Genomic DNA, 16377 nt, shown 5'->3' on the forward strand with positions numbered 1-16377 from the left:
AGGGGAGCAGCCGCAAAAACAGGTGCGGACTTTTAGGAACGGACTGACAATGCGCGACTATAAGCAGGACCAAGAAATATCATCACGCGACAATTAATACGGTATTGTCGGTTCAGTTTGCCAGGAATATTAATCCGTTCCGGCAGCATTTTAAAGGCATGTTTCAACAAAACTCAAACACTGAGAACTTACACGTGTACTTTATTTATTTATTTATTTCAAACAATGTATAGGGACAGATTCTCACTATTAACTAGTTTCTTATTGGCATGCATTTAATAACATATTGGCTGTTTATTAGTACTTATAAATACCATATTCTACATTCCTAATCCTACCCAATACCTAAACTTAACACTTTCCTTTAATAACTATTAATTAGCAGCAAATTAGGAGTTTGTTGAAGCAAAAGTCATTGTTAATGGTTTGTTAATAGCAAGAATTGGACCATAAAATAAAGTGTGATCGAAAGTTATTTCTATAAATGAATCCTTATATTAGGTATTATTGAAAAATAAACAGGATAAAATAAAGTAGTATAACAATAAAATAAAACTCCTTGCTTGTTAGAAAACATTGGCTATATTTTTGGCCAAACTGAATAATAATATAAACTATGACATAAAACATAAAATGTGAAATGTACTTACTATTCTATTCATAGATGTAATATTTTTAAATACATTTGCATTTCAGTGTGCTATCACAAAACCTAAAATGTGAGAGTTGAGGAGCTTCAAATTCCAAGCTTAGAATTTGATACAATTAAGAAGAGAGGAATTCTGTTCCCTCTCCTGCATGAAAACATATAGGGCATATTTTATATCTCAAACTCCTTCCACAGTTTCCACAGGTCTTTCTGTGTAACCGCCCATGTATTGAGTCTGGGTTCAAAGTCTGCTAGTCTCATACCCAATGCACCTTTACAATTCAAACCGTCTGTCCAATAAGAGTCCAGCATCTCTGCCGTAGTCGCAAGGGACATTTGCACAACAAAGGCTGAAAGGAGGGGGCAGGCAACTTCCCCGTTCATTCCCTCCCCCTTCTGCCCATTAGAGTAGATAGACTATTGCCATTGAGAACTGAGGCGAAAACAAAACCCCTATCAGAGGACCTGTGCTCTCACTGTTGAGCAAACCACTGGGAGGGCCATTAGATGTTAGTTAAGTGTTGTTGTTTTTCAGAAAATGTACCCACCAGGTATAATTTTGAGACAATAAACCAGAATGACTTCTATTGTGTTGAGACATTAGATTTTTGTAGTTGGTACATGCAACACTGACATTTTCACTTTCACAAAATCTTGTTTACATTTCAAATGTTTCTTTAGTCACTGTCAGTGAATTCAGCTTTACAACTGTCTTCTGCTAATATTTCTGAATATTAATTGTCTTTTAAATAAATCTTTTATTTTAGATCATTTTTCTTCCATTCAAGCACCTTTTTCCTTCTTCTAGACTCTTTTTCCCATCTCCAAAGGACTAAGGCCTTTGGGACCCTGAGAAGGTGGCACCCCCGATGCACTTTGTCTTCTGAGTGTGATGTTTCTATAGTAATGGGGATCCCTCCTCCTCATTGTCTCCATGGGGCATCGGTAGACCCCCACTACCATGTCATTGTGACAAAGCACTCCCCTGAGAGGTCTGTGGGATAAGGATTTATGGGAGGAGGGAAGAGTACAAAGGCTTTCCAGTTGTCAGGAATATGACGATGGTGTCCAATGCTACAGGTGTGGGACAGCATGAATAATGTGATGGATTACACAAAACTGCAACGTGTTAAGAATGTCTGTCTTCATGTTGGGTAAATAAGGACATGTGTGATAAGACACGTCAAAGCAATAAGTATAAAAACACATGGAAATTTCAATCATTTCAAGTTTTATTGCTGCTTATCAGGTCTGAGATCAGTAATATAGCACATTTAGAATAAATACTTCAAACAAAACAACTCTGCACAATGAATAACCAACCTTGTTTTTTGAATATTTCACTTCTCTTTAGCCCCTGACATCCATTTGAAAAGTTTTTTAACTGAGATGAAGGGCATATTGTTCCTCAAGACATTAGCAGCTCTCTCCCAGCGACTCTCTTCCTTCCACAGGCCTTTGCCTTTTTTCTCTGCTCTGCTCTCGGCCCTCAGAAAGCGCTTATAGAGACGCCAGTAGATCCGAGAGTGAGAGTCCAGACCCACAAAAGGAGAAGTCCTAGCCAAACCAAGCCTCAAAAGTTCCTCATTCATACAGGTGTTAAAGAGTGAGCCCTAGAAAGAAAATCAATAGATTTAAAGGATTTTAAGCAAAATGTGACTTATACAAAATTATAATATTTATTATACATTTAATCATTTAGATTTAGAATTTATTCTTTCAGACTTTTTATTAATTTTTCCAGTTGTTTGTGATTACTGTGTTTTAAAAATCATTGTATAGAGACTGCATATAGAAATACAAAGAGCAATTTCTAAAAAAGGATGTGTGTGTTTGGGGGAGGGTGTAGAACCAAGTAGAAATATTCACTATAATTAATACTTTTCTAGGCTTAGAAACAACACATTTGAAATCCACTGATATTTCCAGCTTTCTATGACTGTGTTCTGTGTTAACTTGTATGATATTAGATCTAAAGTGGTGGCTCTTAACCACGGGGCCGGGACTCACAAGGGGGCCTCAAAACTCAAAATTATTTAAAATAAGGAGGGGAAAAAAGCATTAAATACAGACTAAACAAATCAAGATATTTCTTATTGCAACTCCTTCCTTCAACTGGATCCCAACTTTTTTTGTCTTTAAAGAGCCCAGACTTCCTTAAAAAAAAGAAAAAAAATTCTTTATATATATATATATATATATATGTGTGTGTGTGTGTGTGTGTGTGTGTGTGTGTGTGGATATGCAGGAGTTTTACAAATGTAACATTTTTACATCTGGAAATGTCATACAAATTAATACAATATCATAACTCTGTGGCCATTTTTATAATAAATATACTTCTTTATAAGTTATGCCTACCTCTAAAATAATAAGGTAAAATGTTTGAGTATGAGTAAGTAATTAAGCAAGTAAGCAAGTAAATAAATAATCCTTATCCAGTAAATCACAAACATAATACTGTTGTGGAAAATTGGGTCTTGCAGCCAAAAAGGCTGAAAAACACTGCTCTAAAGTGTCTTTTTTCCTATCAAAGCCCCTCATTTGTCAAGCAAACAACTTTCATGGTGGCATCTGACCCTGTGCTAATCTGATATATCGCACCTACCCTGTTAACCGACACTAGGCAGTGGAGGGTCTCGCTCTGTCGAGCGATCAGTCGGAGCCACACCGTCTCAGCTGGCTTCAGCTGTTGACCAATCCAGTCCTGCCCTTCTGCGGTCAGCTCCACTCCAGCCAGACGCACATCCAGAAGGGTCACGGGCTGACCTGCAGAAGCCAGTGTGAGTTGTCATCTCTAGCCAACAACCCTTTAAAACGCTAGATCAACAAGACTCTATTTCAAAGAGCTTTACCGATGGGAAAACAGTTTAGGGAGCCAGTTTAAAGCAGCAAGACATCTGAAGGATTTAAAGAAAGGATCATTTTCTGTGGTCTGGGAGGACCATTATGTGAACGAGACCAATAAGGTCATGCTATCCTGATGAGTATAAGTCTCTGTGGTGTACTGGAGAAAGCTAGATACGTCCATATGGTACAAGCTTAACAAGGCCATCTGTGAATAACAGTGACACTGACAGATATAATCGTCTTAGCTATCCTTCAGGGAGTTGGTATGTGACTGGTATCGCACATTTAGATCACATCTAAACTCATTTTGAAGACATGGCGGGTCCATAATAGAATTACTCTGACTGCCTCTTTCCACTAACTGATTTACAGAGATTCATTTGAAAATACTCAAACGGCATCTTGTAGATGTGCAAATGATAACTACTCAGTGGCAATTTGATAGTTAGCTCTGAATAACAATGTGAGGTTTCGCAGGGTTTGGAGTGTAACAATCGGACGACAAGAGAAAGAAAAATCAAATGTGCTTCATTGACTAAAGTTAAAAGACCAAAAAGCGAATCCAAGTTCAAAGGCAAAGTCACTTTTTTTAAGCAGGAAAAAAAAACTTCTCTACACTTACTGACACAGCAGGAGATACACAATTATGAAAACCGAAAAAATTGTTTCTAAGAAAAGAGTCATCATTGAGACCAGCTGTTGAGATGAGCACAGGGGTCCCTGTGACATCTGTGAAATAAATGTGCAGGCCAGCTGAAAGGACATTTAATTAAAGTGTGTGAGGGGGTCTTCCTGAAGGACTGCAAAAGGGGGTCAAGTGGTTCCTTACGTTTAGTAACTAGGCGACTGAGCAAAGGGACATAAATTGGAATGTGTTCCACTTCGAGCCCTTTTTCGGTAATATTTCTTAGTCTTCCTCTGATACTGATGTTTCTCTCAATGAATCGTGCTGGAATATCAGCTGCAGAGCCAAATTTTGTAATCTGCAAAACAAAGACAGGAAAATATGATTAAGACAAAAACATTTACATAGTTCCAGGGCAGCAGGAGCCTCTGCTGGTGAATGCCATAACTTCATCGTCATGCTGGAAGAAAGCATGTTTTCCCATTAAAATATCAGGCATAACATGTCACAATTACCTGACAGATACCTATAGTTTTCATGAGATATAAAACTAGTGTCTGTGACAGCCCTATGCTCGGCCAACAGCAGGAAAAATACAGTAATATGCCGCGGCCTGCGTGTGCAATGTTGGCAACTAATTTTCAGGGGAATTTGCTAAAGGCAGTACAAACTGTTGCTAAAAGTTGCTAAATGACATTGTGATGCCATTGCACAAATGCATCATGTAATCACAACTCTAGACTGCATAGAATATACAATCAGCTCACTCAAATCTCAGCAAAAAATATGATTATGAATATGATTTGAAATGTTAATTTAAATTTGTAAGTAAAACTAAAATATAAATATAACATTAACATATAAATATATGTTTTTTAATACAACTATTGCTGTCAAACGATCAATTGCATACAAAATAAAAGTTTTTGTTTACATAATATGTGTATATTTATTTTATATATAAATACACACACATACATGTATATATTTAAGAAAAATATGTTGTTTATAAATATAAATATATATTTAATATATTTTTATATTTATATATTAAATATATTTATCTGTAATATAAATATACACATAAATATTTTCAAAATATATATTGTATGTGTTCGGGTATATATATACACACACAGTACACACATTACGTAAACTTTTTTTTTATTTTGGATGTGATTATTAACTAGTAAAAACTACACATTCTGCACAATATTTTTAAGTAAAATATTATAAGTAAAATTTTACTGTAAAATAGGGCACAATGTACTGTGATAATGTGAAGCATTTTTTTATAGATTTTTTCACAGGTTTTCCATTTTTCTACAATATTTTTAAACTGATCAACAAGTGCAGGTACAAACTAATAACAAGGTGTTATCATAAATGATTAAATACTTAACAATTATTATTGAACAATTTCAACTAGCAACTTAATTTAAGGGGATATGTGTAAGGCTAGACACCTTTGATTTCCTCTTTTTTGTGTAATTTAGAGAAAATAAAAATGTGGGCCTTTTAATAAAATGAATCACAGTTGCTAAAAGTTGCCAAATAAAAAATAAATAAATATGTTGCTAGTTGCTTTTTGAATAAAAAGTTGCTAGGGTAGTCTGAAAAGTTGCTAAATCTAGGAACAAAATTGCTAAATTGGCAACAGCGTGCAGCATGTGTTAGCCAATTGGTAAAACATTCTGCCACCTCAACCAATGGTGTGAGTTTGGGGCGTGGCTAACAATGTTTTTGTTTGGAGCTATTATTACCACCCGTTCACTTCAGTAATAAGTCAAATCGACTTACTGAACGGGTGGTAATAATAGCGCTAAACAAAACATTGTTAAACTGGTAGCCACGCCCCAATATAAAAACGACAGCATTAACACTTTCCTCAAACTTAAAGAGAAACAAAAGCGTGTGTGTTGCATTTACCAGTCTAATGCTCCTCGCTATGATGAGAAGACCCACGAGACCAAGACATGTGCTGATGTTCTGTTGGGGAGCATATTAAAATATGCAAATATCAACATAGCACAATATAACATTTATTGCGTCTCGCATAGGCAACTGGCATATAATTCGTAGTTCACAAACTCAATATCTCAATACAGGGAGCTGTCATTTTTCTACATCATTAAAATGAAATGACACGCATTGTTCAAATCTTGTTACTTACCCGGACAAACGTTAAGTTATCGTCAGCAAACTGTGATATATGTGCAATGACATTTTTAGAGGGCTTGTTCTCCTCGTTCACATCTGAAGGATCCGAACCTGCAGGCGGCATGTTGTTTACAGAGAAAGAACTACAAAATGAAGTCACGCCCACTGTTTAAGGGTAGCGATTAAGGCCAAAAGTGAAACGCGTTTTCAGTTTTACATGTGCAAACTTAATAAGGGAAAGCGTTAACACAAATGGACCAGATTTCCTTTCATTTATTTGTATACAAGATATGCATTTTTTTTTTTTTACATAGAGTTTGGGAATGTTGATAAAAACGTTCCTTGGAACAGTTTACAGGTATTTACAAAGATCAAAGTCACACTGCAGCTGTACCCTCCTCAAACTTCTCTCCCCATTACATGACACAAATTAAGGTGAACGCTTAATGAAGAGTACAAATATAAAGAAATTTGCATGAGGAAAATTTTACAGCAGGTAAAATATTTAGCCATACAGTACAGTATTTAACAGGAATAGTTTACAAAAAAGAAAATTCTGCCATTCCGTCCATGTTCTTTCAAACTCATTTGGCTTTTTTTTCACCCCATGGAACACAAAAGAAGATTTGTCAGAATGATAGCCTCAATCATCATTCACTTTCATAGAAAAAGATGATGTAAACATAAAAGTGAATAGAGACCGAGCAAGTCAGTCCTTAAAGTGATAATTCACGCAAAAATGAAAATTCTGTTATCATTTACTGAACCTCAAGATGTTTTAAACCTGTATGAGTTTCTTTCTTCTGCTGAACACAAAAGAAGATATTCTGAAGAATGTTAAGAAACAAACAGCTGACTTGACTTCCATAGTAGGGGGGGCGGGGGAACTGTTTGGTAACCAACATTATTTAAATTGTGCCTAAATGACAGAACTCTCAGTTCTGGGTGAACAATCTCTTTAAATTTCCCCTAGTCATCAGTGAAAATCTACTTTTAGTAAAAGTGCTGATGGTTGCATAAATATCCCAGTCAAATAATAACAAATGTTACAGTTGTAAATTCTAGGCTTTCCTCTCCACTAGTCTAAATCATTTACAGAAATTCTAATGATTAACTTTGTTGACATGGATTTAGTGCTAACAAAATTAGTTGTCTTAAAAGCCAAAGCTGGTTTCACGAATAGTACGTTCAGTCACACACATTCAAACTTCATTAAAATCACTGCCCATAAAAATACAAAGAAAAAGCAGGGGGGGGGGGGGGGTAGTAATAAATATAATCTTTGTCGATATTATTTTTTCCTGGCCTTTCAGAAGGTATAGTTCAATTTCTTCACCTGCTTTTTATATTGATACCTAGGTCATTTAAGGTAACAGTGATTTATATACATAATAGAAACCAACAGTGAACATAATAGAAAACAACATAATAAAACCATTTCACCTCTATAACCAATTTCAATAGGACTACAACCAGTTTCATTCACTATATTGTATAAATATTTACATTCCACCTGAAGAGCTCAAATAGAATCAAGTATTTCTGCAGAAAAAGCATAAAAGCTGAAAATGTGAATTTTGGAGCAACAACTTCATCATACATATGTCATGTATAATATATCAGAAGACCCAGTCTTTTTGGGAGAACCTTGTATGATATTAGAAACAGAAAAGCACAAGGCACAAGAACTCAAGTATTTCTAAGACAAATGCTTGATTAAATAGGCATCTGAGCAGTGAATGTCATGCCATTACTGTGTATCATGTACTTCACACGCAAGCTAGTGCCATCTTTAGATGTACAGATTTCAATTTGGCATGAATCTCTGGTTCTTGGGGATAATGGAACAGATATGCTAAGAACTTAATAGTACAGTATATTTGACTATTTCTGTCCTCAAAGTGTTTAAGCCTGTCTACAAGCCTGCTGTAGGATGACAAAAAGAAATAGTTACTCAGAGAAGTAAAGAGAGGGCAAGGCATGATGTAACTTTACAACAAGAGACAGAGTCCAGTAGAGATGCTATTTGGCAACCCTGCAATGCCACGCAGAGGGGCTCTCTTCCTGTAACCGCTTCATTTTTTTCCCGAAGAAGATCCACCAGCAGAGACCGATCAGAACACACACCACAGACTCAACGTAGTAACCGTCCAACGCTGTCACACACGTGCCGCCCTCTCTGACACAGAGCTGAAGACGATAAAAGAACAGGTTAAAATTATAGACATAGTTAAACGTCACCAATTAGCAAATGCCTGGAAATGTGACTCAATTAAACACTTACCCCTGCTTCTTCAGCCGAGCCGCACATCTGTCCTGGGGCTCCTTGGCACTCTTTAAAGGTGAGAGGGTCTACCAGCCATAGAGCTAGAGTAGAGGGCCAGTTCCCTCCTAGATTAGTCACAGTGTTCAGAAGGGTCATGTAGGTGCCCCCTATCACAGGGTCACTGACCTTGGCGTGAAAGGCCATGCAGGCAACATACATGCTGTATAGCGCCACCTAGTGGAGAAAGACATTCCACAGTGAATACACAAGTACACAAACCTAAATAATTGTTGATCAATTAATTCTCATTATTATTATATATATATATATAAAAATCAATTAAATTGCATGTTATGACCTGTACGTCATCTTACATTATTGTTGCACAATTGTTGCGTGTCTCCGAGCAACACAGCGGAGATTCTGAATGAATCCGCGTTTTGAACGAATCGTGTTAACCACTGATTCAAGGGCCCATTCATAAAGAGAGCAGTTTACTTCATTAAAGAATGAATCAGCCGTTTGAACAAATCGAATGAATGAATGAATACATGACTCATAAAGACATTTACCGCCACCTACTGGCAGTTTTAGTTTCTTATTTAGAGTATTGTTGTATTTCATTTGTAAATAAATAAATTAATAAATGAGGAAAGAAAAAAAAAAACACTGAGATGTTTCTCAAGTTATCTTCTTTTATGTTCCATTTATGTAACGCCGTTGTAGCCTAAACGTTTGTGTGTAATAAATTTGATGTTAAATTAAATTAAATATTCTAAAGCTACTATTTGTGATGTCTACTTAATACTTTCTCATTTAACACAAAAATAGCTTTAAATAATCTTTTGGGGGGTATTTTTACAGCCAAATGTAATTTGCGATTAATTATATTAATTAAATCGACACAATTTAATTAATTACATTAAAAAAATTGAATCGACTGACAGCCCTAGTAATATAGCATTGTATGCGTGCATGTATATATGCATACGTGCAAATAAATAAATAAAGATTTAGTGACTAATCAATGCAAATCAATAATACAGAAATATATTACTAAATACAAAAACACAAATATATACAGTGCTTTTCAAAAGTTTGGGATTAGTAAGATTTTTACTGTTTTTTTTAAGAAGTTTTTTTTTTATTTGATCAAAAATACAGAATTTTTTTTTTTGGTGAAATATTATTGCAATTTAAAACAACAGTTTTCTATTTTAATATACTTTAAAATATAATGTATTCCTCTGAAGCAAAGCTGAATTTTCAGCATCATTACTCCAGTCTTCAGTGTCACATGATTCTTCAGAAATCATTCTAATATGCTGATTTAAAACCAATATTGAAAATGTTGCTGCTTAATATTTTTTTGGGACCTGTGATACTTTTTTTCAGGATTCTTTGATGAATAAAAAGTTAAAAAGAAAGTGTTTATTTAAAATAGAAATTTTGTGTTACAATATACACTACTATTTAAAGGTTTGGGGTCAGTAAATAGTTTCTTTCTTTTTTTTTTTTAAATAAATGAATACTTTTATTTAGCAAGTATATATTAAATGGATAAAAAGTGGTAGTAAAGACTTATATTGTTAGAAACGATTTCTATTTAGATTTCTTTTTTACTTTTTATTCATCAAAGAATCAAATAAAAAGTATCACAGTTTCCAAAAAATAAAAAATTTCAACACTGATAATAATATATTAGAATAATTTATGAAGGATCATGTGACACTGAAGACTGGAGTAATGGCTGATGACAATTCAGCTCTGTGTCACAGAAACAAAATATATTTATTCAAATAGGAAACCAATACTAGAAATTGCAATCTTTTTTTTTCTGATCAAATAAATGCAGCCTTGATGAGCATAAGAGACTCCATTAAAAATCTCACTGATCCCAAACTTTTAAACAACAGTGTATATGTACCAAAAATGTTACTGATAAAACTGCAGACAAAGTTCATATAAACTAACCTGATGTACTGCATAGCTGAGCAGCACAACAGCATAGTAATACACGGGGAAGCCTTCCTCCTGCCGAACACTTGGGGTCCACCAGACCAGCAGGGCATACTCCAAACCAATCAGCAGCCTTTGAGGAACACAAGCCACAGCTTTCCTATCACTCTACCCAATGCATGCATTCCCTCAAACAATTACACATGTGGCTGTTTCAAATCTTGTGTACATCACAGCTCTTAAAGTCAAGAATCCGGGCATGTGTGTTGATTTTGTTTGTACCTGAATGGGAAAGCTTTGTAGAAAATGTCAAGTGGACGTGGCCCAGCTGTGTATTTACTAATAACTAGAGGAAGCAAGATTTGCAGAGGGACCATGGGAACCGCCAACAGAGCCAGCTGCTCTTTAGGAACCCCAGCTTCCACTAGCTTCAGCCCCGTCACGGCATCAGCTGCGGAGAAACCAATCTGAAAGTAGAGAGGACGAGGAATGAATTAGACTGATTTGCATATAACTATTATAATTTACAGTAGTTAAAACTGGAAGATGATGACTATAGTAAGGTTTGGCTAAGTGACATTACCTTAGCAGTCAGCAGAAGGACACAGAAGGTAAAGACAGTGGGCATTTTAATAATGGAGAACAAATGTTTGTAGGTCTCCATAACACTCTGTGTCTCCTCTTTAGGCTTCTTCTTTGTATGATGCTGTTTGTTGTTTTCCTTTTTCAAGATAGCAACCAGAGTGGTAGATACCATGAACACAATCCCCCAGAAAAACAAGAAATCTGAAAGAGAGCAGAACAGAGCAAAGTACAAAGTATCAGTAAACCTGCATCTCTAGTCACATGGTTGCATTTATTTAGGTCTATTTAATACTGAAAAAAAGTATATGTTGCCAGTCAAAAGTTTGGGATCAGTAAGATTTTTAATTTTTGTTTTTTAAGTTCCCTTGAGATCATCAAGGCTGCATTTATTTGATTAAATATATAGAAAATTATTGATATTGTGAAATATGGTTGTGATTTAAAATGCTGGTTTTCTATTTTGATATACTTTAATATATCATTTATTCATGTGATGCAAAGTTGAATTTTCATCATCCATTACTCCAGTCTTCAGTGCCACACGATCCTTCAGAAATCATTCTGATTTATGATCAATATGCTGTTTTATTCTAACGGGTGCTGCTTAATTTTTATTTTTTTTATTTTTTTTGATTCCTTGATGAATAAAAAGTTTAAACAGTCTTCAAAATAGATTTTTTTTCTAACAATATAAGTCTTTACTATGACTTGTTTTATAAATTTAACACATCGTAGCTGAATAAACTTATTAAGACTTTTAAGAAAAAAGAAAGAAAATAATTTCCTCACCCCAAACTTTTGAATGGTAGTGTATACTGTTTCAAAAGATTTATAATTTAAATAAATGCTGTTCTTTTTATTCACAGGTTGCAAAAAATATTGAGCAGCACAACTGTTTTCAACATTGACGACAAATCATCATATATGAATGCTTTCTGGAGGAGACTGGAGTAATGGCTGATGAAAATTCAACTTTGCATCACAGCAATAAAGAATATGTTAAAGTATAGTACAGTAGAAAACTTATATATTAAATTGGAATAATATTTCACAATATTACTGTTTTTTTCTGTTTTCTATTTTCTGTTTTTTTTTTTTTCATTAAAAATCTCATCAATCCAAAACTTCTGAATGGCAGTGTATGCATATTTGAAGAAAAAATAGGTTTCTTTCAAAAACATTGAACATACATACACATAAACACAGCATATACTTATATAAATATTTAAATGTTTTATGTTTTTGAAATAAATTTTTATGCTCACCACAGCTGCAAATTATTGTGAAAATAGTTGGAATTAGATTTCTATTAAAAATATATATATATTAAAATAATAATTTATTCCTGTTGTGCTGCTTAATATTTTTTGGAATCCTATTTTGAGGATACATTTCTGAACAGAAAGATCAAAAGAACAACACTTATTTAAAAGAAATGCTCTGTAACAATGAATGAAATGAGATTTTACGTTCACGTTTGATCACTTAATGCATTCTTGCTGAATAAAAAATAATTTCTCAAAAAAAATAAAAAAATAAATCATTATATATAATAGATATAACAATTGTTAAACATACCTGAGAGTGTTACAATGCCCCGTTCCTGAGGCTCAAACCTCAGATACTTGTTGCAGAAATCAGCAGACTCCAGAGCCAGAAACAACACGTTTCCTAGGAAGTATCCAGCCGTCTGACCCACAGAGTTACAAGTGGAAGCATAACCCACATTCTCCCTGGACAGCATAGTCAAAGCCCAGCCATCAACCGCAATATCTTGCGTGGCTGCGAGGAAAGCCAGCACGAAGAAGACTGCGGTCAGAGTGATCACATCAGGCCCTCTCTGTCCATCAGTCTGAAGCATTGCGTCAACTGAGACGGACAGGTAAAGCATAAAAAGACCCAGCAGGTACTGAGTGGGCACCAGCCACGACTTCCTCCTGCCAAACTGCTGCAGGTACAGCGAGTCCACCAGAGGAGCCCAGAACAGCTTTAGACTGAAGGGCCAAAAGACAAAGCTAAAATAGGCCTGGTCCCTGTAGCTAACATTCTTACTCTGCATGATGAGAGGGATGCTCCCGGCCAAGCCTAAGGGAATGCCCTGAAGCACATATAAAAACAGTAAAAGGGCCACATTGCCAAGTTCTCCTTTAATTCCGTGACTCGATTTCGTTCGTCCATCAGCCCGGTCTGAGTTTGGCAGAAGTGCCACCTCATCATCCTCCACTTCTAGCATGGATTCCCTTTCACCCATATCTGAGTGTGACAGCACAGGCTTCCTCTGCCTCCCGTTCTTGTGTGTGATAGATTTAGACAATTCCATCTTAACCTGCCGGGCATCAATCCAGATATGTCCTCAAAACACCTGTATATTTATATATAAAAAAATAAAATAAATAAAATAACAGTGTAATATTAGTTAGTATAACTGAGATCATACGACATATACACACACACACACACAATAAATAATTTTTAATTGAAATTTCAGCATTAGTAAATGTGTTTTTTCTTTATAATATGTATATACAGCTTTCATTAATTTTTATTTCCATTTTAGTAGCTAAACTACTAATATATATATATATATATATATATATATATATATATATATATATATATATATATATATATATATATATATATATATATATATATATACACCAATGTCTCCAGGCTGCTTGAGGAAATCTACCTGCAGAACTATGGGGAAGTGTACTGTACCAAGGACAAAAGCGGTTTAACATGCAAAGGGTGTTAATAGTTAATAGAAGTTAACTGATAGATTAAATCTATGACATTATTTTTGAAAGAATCCTCACTTTACAGCCTTTTTACACAAGTGCCTAAAACTTATAACAGTACTGTAGATGTGCAGGTAGGCTTCTTCTAGCATCTCGGAGACGTTGCCATGGTTTCTTTTTTTCTGATGTCATTCCATTTACAAATATTAGCAAAGGAAATGTAAACTGATAACTACTGGCACACTACAGGAAAAGATAAAAATAACAGGCTTAAAGAATTTTTTTTTTTTTTTTTTTTTTGTAAGACTACAAAGACTAGGGAAAAATTTGTATTCCACTCCAGAGAAGCTCTCTGACATGAAACCACTTAGCAAAACTTATACATACATAAAAAAACGCATTAAGAAAAAATACTAGTTCTGATTCTTATGGCATGTAAAGCTGAGTATACAAAACAAACGGCATCACATCAGAGACATTATCATGCAAAACATTTTGATTAGCGAACATACACAGAACGAAAGAATCACACAAGTATGAGATGGAGTAGAAGCAGAAAATCTCCTGATTCATGGTTACCTTGCACTATGATGACATACCACATGACATGTCAAGACATCAATGGACAAAATGTTAACTTATATGAATGACGGAAAAAAAACTGACTGTTTCTTGACTTCAGATGAGGAGCACTTTACTGACACCGAAACATCCACGCAAATGAATAATATACCTAGTGTTTACAAGGCGCAGAGAAGCGCAGTAAGTACACCTGACTGCTGAAATGAGAAGGAAGCCGGAGCGGTGCGTCAGTAAAATGTGTCCGAATGCTTCAGCTGACGTGTCTTACAGCGTCTGTTTTTAGTTCCGCCGGTTTCATTAAAATTTACACACTGTTTATGCCGGCATGTATTTTACATATCTGACACGTGACAGGTTTTCTCTCTCTCTCTCTCTCTCTCTCTCTCTCTCTCTCTCTATCTCTCTCTATATATATATATATATATATATATATATATATATATATATATATATATATATATATATATATATATTATATATGTGTGTATATGTATGTGTGTGTGTTATTTTATTATTATTTTTTTATTTTTTTATTTTTTTAGGAAAGTCTCTTTTGCTGCATTTATTGAAATATATTATTAGTATTTAAATGACTGTTATATACTTTCCTGGGATGCAAAGCCATTACTCATTACAACAGTTCTTATTATCAGTGTCTCAATACAGAAATCGTAATACATTTTTTGTTCAGGATTCTTTGATAAACAGAGAGTAAATCTGCCAAATGAATATCACATTGAATGCATCCTTGCTGAATACAAACAATAACAGTACAAACAATTAAAAAGTAGTATAGCCTACAAACAAGCTAAACAATATATTATAATAAAAATGTTATTAAGAATTATTAGTGCTATTAAACTAAACTATTGACATGTTGTTTAATGTAATTATATTTATAGAAATAGAGATAGACAGACAGACAGACAGACAGACAGACAGACAGATAGATAGATAGATAGATAGATAGATAGATAGATAGATAGATAGATAGATAGATAGATAGATAGATAGATAGATAGATAGATAGATAGATAGATAGATAGATAGATAGATAGTGTAACAGTAGAATAATGAGCTGAATATGGAGACATTTTCAATACTGAAATAAGTCAAATTGTCATAGTCATTATATATTGGTAGCCTATCACTGTGGTGTGCAAAGGCAAAAATGTGTCTTTCTCCTGGTGCTTCTCAAAACATATTACTGGCTCATATTAAAATGTAATGACTTTCTAAACACCAGACCAAACTACAGTCATAACTCATAAACTAAAACACATGTGACCCTGGCCTGACATAGCTGTCCCATTCACACAAGGCCACAGATGCAGTGTGTACTTAGAAGCAGCAGCCATAACTGAAAGGGGAAAAAAGAGAGGAAAAAACTGAAAGAAAGAAATGTGTTGTATATGCTAAACATATCTTTTTACCTTATTTCTATGATGCATATTGACATAATGTAACTTGCAATGCTCATAAATATGATATACTTAGTTGTTGTATTAATGTTTTTCTTTAAAAACCATGCAATCCTGTACAAAGCAGTGTATTGTTTTGCTCTTTATGTTCTTATAAGCCATGCTTTCACTGTGAAAGAGGACATCTCCTCTGCAGAGATAATGAATGACTGTATGTGTAGTGTGTGGAGCCGTGTGGAATCAGTAAAGAGGCTTAAATGCATGTGACTGAGAATGTTGAATAAAGACATGTGACCAGACGTGTGAGTGTAAACTAAATCCAATTTTTCCTATTAGCAGCCAAAGTCACACAAGACCACATAAATGCACTCAAACAGGCCTATGATTGCCTTATCATATTAATCTTTAAATACTTAAATTCTGAATTTGGGCAGCATTCAGGGCAAACAAATAGCCTAGGTGTCATATTATACAGAGGTGCAAAGTCAACGTCATATTTAAACAGAGAGGGTGTGAAAATGTAAGCTACAGTGAACACA

At 34.6% G+C, this 16377-nt stretch overlaps 2 protein-coding genes across 4 annotated transcripts; both read right to left on the reverse strand.

Annotated features, from left to right (window-relative positions):
- Positions 1 to 1866: 1866 nt before the first annotated feature.
- Positions 1867 to 6455, reverse strand: c18h3orf33 (c18h3orf33 homolog (H. sapiens)). The gene is made up of 5 exons (XM_019122821.2): positions 6298 to 6455; positions 6054 to 6113; positions 4329 to 4482; positions 3258 to 3418; positions 1867 to 2262 (listed from the first exon to the last, which is right to left on the reverse strand). Exons 1-5 carry the CDS (start codon positions 6406 to 6408, stop codon positions 1990 to 1992), a joined length of 759 nt encoding a protein of 252 aa, XP_018978366.1. The 5' UTR covers positions 6409 to 6455; the 3' UTR covers positions 1867 to 1989.
- Positions 6456 to 6539: 84 nt separating this feature from the next.
- Positions 6540 to 14683, reverse strand: slc33a1 (solute carrier family 33 member 1). Of its 3 annotated transcripts, none has more exons than XM_042743812.1 (7): positions 14502 to 14683; positions 12673 to 13456; positions 11093 to 11295; positions 10792 to 10976; positions 10525 to 10642; positions 8569 to 8784; positions 6540 to 8474 (listed from the first exon to the last, which is right to left on the reverse strand). In XM_042743812.1, the coding sequence occupies exons 2-7, from the start codon at positions 13412 to 13414 to the stop codon at positions 8307 to 8309; spliced, it is 1632 nt and encodes a 543-aa protein (XP_042599746.1). In that variant the 5' UTR covers positions 13415 to 13456; positions 14502 to 14683; the 3' UTR covers positions 6540 to 8306. The 3 variants fall into 3 exon arrangements, with proteins under 3 accessions (XP_042599746.1, XP_018977797.2, XP_042599747.1); XM_019122252.2 differs by having other exon boundaries at positions 14415 to 14683; XM_042743813.1 differs by having other exon boundaries at positions 14569 to 14646.
- Positions 14684 to 16377: the final 1694 nt, after the last annotated feature.

Source organism: Cyprinus carpio, chromosome B18, assembly GCF_018340385.1.
Source record: "Cyprinus carpio isolate SPL01 chromosome B18, ASM1834038v1, whole genome shotgun sequence".
In the NCBI taxonomy this organism is placed as follows: Eukaryota; Metazoa; Chordata; class Actinopteri; order Cypriniformes; family Cyprinidae; genus Cyprinus; species Cyprinus carpio.

Excerpts from the sequence above, each read along its gene's own strand:
- slc33a1 (XM_042743812.1), bottom strand. The coding sequence starts at position 13,414 with ATGGAATTGTCTAAATCTATCACACACAAGAACGGGAGGCAGAGGAAG. Across the intron at positions 10,977-11,092 it reads TCCTTCTGCTGACTGCTAAG|ATTGGTTTCTCCGCAGCTGA; the intron begins GTAATGTCACTT and ends CTCTACTTTCAG. Across the intron at positions 8,785-10,524 it reads TCAGCTATGCAGTACATCAG|GTGGCGCTATACAGCATGTA; the intron begins GTTAGTTTATAT and ends TTTCTCCACTAG.
- c18h3orf33 (XM_019122821.2), bottom strand. The coding sequence starts at position 6,408 with ATGCCGCCTGCAGGTTCGGATCCTTCAGATGTGAACGAGGAGAACAAG. Across the intron at positions 6,114-6,297 it reads ATAACTTAACGTTTGTCCGG|AACATCAGCACATGTCTTGG; the intron begins GTAAGTAACAAG and ends GCTCCCCAACAG. Across the intron at positions 3,419-4,328 it reads CAGTCGCCTAGTTACTAAAC|GTCAGCCCGTGACCCTTCTG; the intron begins GTAAGGAACCAC and ends TGGCTTCTGCAG.